Source organism: Pipistrellus hanaki (assembly GCF_964339955.1).
Source record: "Pipistrellus hanaki genome assembly, chromosome: X".
Lineage (NCBI taxonomy): Eukaryota > Metazoa > Chordata > Mammalia > Chiroptera > Vespertilionidae > Pipistrellus > Pipistrellus hanaki.
Genome location: NC_140524.1, coordinates 63,624,236 through 63,630,421, shown reverse-complemented (window position 1 = coordinate 63,630,421; position 6,186 = coordinate 63,624,236). Strand labels below are relative to the sequence as shown.

The 6,186-nt window shown below is 44.6% G+C and overlaps 1 protein-coding gene across 1 annotated transcript; it reads left to right on the top strand.

The window, feature by feature from the left end:
- Positions 1–204: 204 nt before the first annotated feature.
- Positions 205–991, top strand: LOC311615453 (immunoglobulin superfamily member 5-like; the record flags this gene model as incomplete). Its single annotated transcript, XM_084870845.1, is given in 2 exon segments — positions 205–338; positions 340–991. Coding segments are annotated over 2 exon segments (786 nt in total).
- Positions 992–6,186: the final 5,195 nt, after the last annotated feature.

Below are 6,186 nucleotides of genomic sequence, written 5' to 3'. Positions count from 1 at the left end.
TGAAAAGCAAGGATTTAAAGAAAAAAAAAGAGAGCAGTGCCAATCGGGGGCGAGGATGGCCATTTCGGCTTGGGGCGTGCGACCGAATGAATGAGGACTCCGGCTGCTGCTCCTGGCTCCCCTAGTGCTTCCACCCGGCTTCTTCTTAGGCGCCCCGAGTCCCCGGTCTCCCTCCACCGAAGCCTCGGGTGAGGAGATGCCAGGATGGACGGCAGCTGCAAAGGGGTCCTGGCCGCGCTGGTCGTGGTGGCTGGCCTAGCAGCCTTTGGATCCGGCTACCAGATCATAGAAGGGCCCAAGAACGCCACGGTGCGGGCGGGCCAGGCCCGCTTCAACTGTCTCCCAGGGCTGGAGCCTTCTCATGTGGGCCCTGAGCATCACCCCCAAGGAGGTCATCATCACCAGCAACCGCTTCACCGCCGAGAACTACACGGAGGGTGGCAACTTCACCTCCGAGATGATCATCCACGACGTGCAGCTCAGCGACGCGGGGCGCATCAAGTGCAGCCTCCAGAACAGTGGCCGCGAGGGATTCGCCTTCCTTTCCGTCCAAGGCAGTGCTGATCAACTAGGCGCCTCGTTGCCTACCTGGGCCATAGTCCTACTTGCAGTGTCATTCTCATTGCTTTTCATCCTGATCATTGTTCTGATTGTCATCTTCTGCTGCTGCTGTGTCTCCCGGAAAGAGAAAACAGAATCCAGTTCTCTAAGGAAATCTGCAGATGTGGAGACAAACCAAGAAACGTTTGAGCCACAGTTAAAAAATGGAAATGAGAACTACGGCTACAGTGCAGAGTCGGCTTCTCCCCCTGCGAAGTCCCCCGGCCCCAGCCTTCCCGCGCAGCCGCAGCCGCAGCCGCAGCCCAGCAGCAGGCAGCCCAGCAGCAGGCAGCCCAGCAGCAGGCAGCCCAGCAGCAGGCCGCCAAAGCAGGCAGCAGCTCCCGCTCCTGCTCCTGCTTCACTCCATGGAACCAGGTCTGAGAGCAGGTGACCTTGGATTTGTCATCAGTGCAGCAACTACCCTGTACGGTGTCTGTCCCGTCCGCACTCCGGCTCTCCCACCTGCCTTCCCACCTGCCTGACCTGCCGGTCTTACCAGCCCGCGGCACTTTCCCAAGGTCTCAGCCACCGGTGGCCATGGACGCCCCACGGTCAGCACAGACTCCCTGGAGCCTCCCGCATCGCTCCTCCTCTAGGCGGCGTGGCCCACGCCCGGCTGTGCTGTCACAGCCAGGGGATGGGGAGTGTGTGCACGGAGGCACGCCCCTCTGACAAGCCTCACCGTCCAGGCAGGACAAAGGTGTCGGAGCGACGCAAGTGAATGGCAGGAACCCGATCTCCATCAGCAGGCCCCCACGAGTCGCCCGCACGTCTCCTTTTACACGGCCGATCCCAGGATAACCAGGAACGTGACGTTGGTGTAGCGAGGGTGCTGCCCTTAGCTGACGACTTGCGCCATGACCGGGTCAGCACGCTCTCCCATAATCCCTTGGTGTATAGCTGTCCCTCACCCACAAATATTCACTCCCTGTGCATCCATACACTCTCCTTTCCTTCTCTCACTCACACACTATCTTGAAGTCTGCCTTCCAATCTGTAGCCATCTTCCAGGAGTCTCTCTAGAAAGTCTAATTCTCTTTTAATGTGCAGGAATTTTGTGCACTAAGTCACTAGTATCTTAGGAAACATGAAACACCAATCAGAAAGAAAATATGCACCCCCTATGTTCATAGCAGCATTATTTACATTGGCTAAGATCTGGAAACAGCCTAAGTGCCCATCAGTAGATGAGTGGATAAAAAAGCAGTGGTACATTTATACCATGGAATACTATGTAGCTATAAAAAAGAATGATCTCTTACTTTTGGAGTCATCATGGAAGGACCTGGAGAATATTATGCTAAGCGAAATAAGCCAGTCAAAGGAAGACAAGCATCACAGGATCTCACTTATAAATAGAATCTAATGAACGAAATAAACTGACAAATAAATAGATCCAGAGACATGGAAGCATGGAACAGACAAATTTCAGAGCGGGGAGGAGGCAGAAAGAGACTAACCAAAGAATTTTTATGCATATGTGTATAACTCATGGACACAGGCAGTAGTGAAGGTCTGGGGGCGGGGCAGGAGAAGGGTGGAAGGGATTAATGGGAGAAAAAAGGAGGACATCTGTAATACTTTCAACAATAAAGTTACACTTAAAAATTATATATATATAAATGTGGTAACTCTGGAAATCACCTTCTCCTCATTCCCCTAGTTTTTCTGTTTTTGATTGTTGAGGGTTGTTGTCATTTGTTTACTTAGTGATCTTTCCAAATTATTTTTGCAAAAACTGTATTCCATGTTATGTGTTGTCACTGAAGTTTATTTTAGCTCATTTTTACCTAGTATTTTGAAGAGATTATTTGGAACACTAGGACCTAAAACAAACATCTCACTTTTTTCAGTCTTTGTAGATTGGCTCTGTGTTCAAGGACTCCTTCAGTCCTCATTCTGGCTGTTTACACCTTGGACTTAGACTTCACTTCCTGCTTGAACTCAACCTGGAAATTAACCAGAGGTGAAACCTTAAAGCCTTTTCTGATCATGCATTTTCCCTGCATATGTCTGTGGCTTTCTAAATTCCCCAGTATACTCACTCACTTTTGAATGTTCTAATTTCTCAAAGGAATTTTCTCCATCTTTTCCTCTCAGGCTTTGGGTGGTATATTACATTGCTCAACATAATCTTTATCCCAGGCAGCTGCAGGGTTTTGTTTGCCTTACAATATTTTCAAGCAATGCCCATCACTTTTTTCCCTGATTGAATTCTGAGTTAGACAAAACAGAGACCAGAAGCTTGTATCAGTCCTTTAGGTAGCCCCCAGACAGGTTAGAACATACCTACACAATAATTTGTGAATAAGTTCTGCTCTGCCCGATTTAGAACCAGTGTCCAGGATTATACACTGTGAATAAAGGTTGCTACCTTAAGACCACCACTTAGCTGTGGAAAGTTGTTTGATTAGTGCTGGGTAGAAAGATCACTTACCAACAAAAGTGACTATGTGAAGTGATAAATATGTTAATTATCTTGATTGTAGGAATCATTTCACTATTTTTATATTAAAACATCTTGTTGTACACCTTAAATATATGCAGTTGTATTTTGTCATTATACTTCAATAAAGCTGGGGAGAAAGAATATTTAACCTTCTGTGCTCTTTAACATTGGCATCATCTGGCCTTCTAGCTGGAATCTGTAAAGCCAGTGCTATCATTTTTTGAGACAGGGGCATTAAGAGGCAGTTGGGAACCTAAACTGATGAGAGATGCCAGGAAGCAATTGGAGCTGCTGCTGATGTAGAAAGGAGAGCTTGGACTAGGTTGCTGCCAGGAGTTTTTTATTATTGGACTTCAAACATATTTTATGTGCACTTTTACATGCACCTTTATGGCACCTGTAGCTGCTGCACTTAAGACACTCCGGAATCTGTGTATACTTAGCTAGTATGCAGAAAAACTGGTCTGCTCAGAAATTTTGATTTAATGCCCTTAGGCTTTCCTTTCTACAGTGTTTGCTTTCTATCCCAATTTCTTAGGCATGTTAATCTAAAAATAAAAAGCCAAAATGAAAGGCAACAAGCATTTGGGATTAAAATTAAAAAGCTATTCAGGACGCACTGATTCAGGCAGAAGCCCAAATGGTCTTCCAATTTGGAGATAAATGCAATTAGTATTTTTGAGAAAGGAAAGGGGAACAATTACTTCAATAGAAGGAAGGCATTTCAAGTGGTGCAGATAAGCTAACATAATGATGCTAATTCTAAACAGTGTTTTTAATTTTCAGTCTAGTAGTCATAATATATGCTTTCTTGTTATCTTTGCATCAGTTCTTTGGGACACAATGCCTACTCCAAGGTTATTTTGCTCCGTTTTAACATTCCACAGGTTTGAGGCAGAATACATATACGGCAGTTCCTCTGGGATGGCAGTACCAACTCCATTTTAATGTGGTTTCATTTGTATTAATTTTTTTTACAGTCCTACTCCCTGCTATGTACTTCCTCTCACTTATTTCTTATCCCTGTCTATATCTGCTTTGAGAAAGCATATCAGAAGATAAACCTATGAAATGTGCTCCAGCTCACTAGTTATCAAGGAAATTCAAACTAAAAACACAAGATACTACTACATACCCATCAGAGTGGCTAAAATGAAAAAGAAAAGAAAAGAAAGAAACACACACACACACACACACACACACACACACACATACACACCAATAATTCCATGTATTGATAGAGACATGGACCAATTGGAACATTCATCAACTCTCAGTAGTAGTGTAAATTTGTACAACTACTTTGAAAAGCTATTTCACAATATCTACTGAAGCTGAACTTATATACAACCTATGACCAAGTAATTCCACTCATAGATTTTTAATCAATAGAAACTCTTGCATCTGTATACAAGGATACACATGCATAAACAAATGTCCATGGAAGTTTTCTTTGTGATAGTAAAAACTGGAAAACAAATGACCACCAACAGCATGAATATATAAATTATGGTGTATTCATTTGATGGAATTCCATAAAGCACTTAAAATGAATTATAATTACATTTAGCAGCACAGAACTAGAGTAAAATGTATCAAAACCTCACTGAGGTAAAAAGTCACATAAGATTCTGTATAATTACATGTATGTAAAATATCCTATAATGTTTATGATAAAAGCATCTTATCTAATAAAAGAGTAATATGCAAATTGACTGTAACTCCAACACACAAGATGGCTGCCCCCATGTGGACACAAGATGATCAGCAGGGGAGGGCAGTTAGAAGTGATCAGGCTGGCAGAAGAGGGCAGTTGGGTATGACCAGACCTGCAGGGGAGGGGAGGTGGGGGGAATCAGGCCTGCAGGGGAGAGCAGTTGGGGGTGAATGGGCTGGCAGGTGAAGGCAGTTAGGGTTGACCAGCCTGGCAGGGGAGTACAGTAAGGGGTGACCAGGCTGGCGGAGGCGGGGGGGCAGTTAGGGGCAATCAGGCCAGCAGAACAGTTAGGCATTGATCAGGCTGGCAGGGGAGTTGTTAGGGGTGATCAGGCTGGCACGCAGAAGTGGTTAGGGGGAATCAGGCAGGCAGGCAGGCACGTGAGTGGTTGGGTGCCAGCAGTCCTGGAATGTGAGGGGGATGTCCGACTGCCTTCGAGGGGTCCCAGATTGGAGAGGGTGCAGGCTGGGCTAAGACACACACACACACACACACACACACACACACACACACATGCATGAATTTCATGCACCAGGCCTCTAGTAGATAAAAGAAAAAAGTTCTTACTAAATATTTATACAAACATACACACAAATCCAGTTAGTTGCAGAGCTAGACAAAAAGCCAGTATTCCTATTTCTTCTTCTACTCCTCCTCCTACACCTGACTTTATCTTGTAGAGCATTTTAAAGTTCACAGCAAAATTGAGGGTGACAGAGATTTTTCCATATTCCATATTCTTCTTTAACCTAAGTAATGGAGGCTTCAAATTCCAAAGGGTCTGCACAATCATTAACTTAGCTCCCTGTTTCCAGTAGCTAGGCTTTGTGTAGATCAGAACACATTTTGGGAGCCTGGTGAGTTTGAGGAATCAATAGGGTTAACTAATTCTTTTACAAAGGTAGGGGGCAATGTTGCTATAAGCTTTTTTTCCCTACATCCTCACCCTCTGTCTACTGGCCAGGAATGCTGAGTTTGACCTGCTTAAGAGTATCAGTAAACAGGGTAATGTGAAACACTAGTAAGCAGGTCACTGCTCCAACATAAAGCCAAACTCCTTCAGTACTTCTCTGATTAGCTTTGGCTGCAACTTCTGGTCACAGAATATAAAAGCTGTAAATGGTCTTTGGTGTAATTGAAACGGACTATTGAGAGAGTACTTGAATCAAAATTATAAGTTTTGAGCAACACAGGTTTTAATGTTAAGGACCTACAAGGTATTTAGGAGAAAACAGAATTCTTGAAAATGGAAGGCAGTAAACGGTCCCTGCTCTCCCTGACCTACTGTAGTTACCTTTTCTCAATTACCCTGTTTCCCCGAAAATAAGGTAGTGTCTTACATTAATTTTTTCTCCCAAAGTTGCGCTAGGTCTTATTTTCAGGGGATGTCTTATCTTTCCATACACTAGGTCTTATTTTC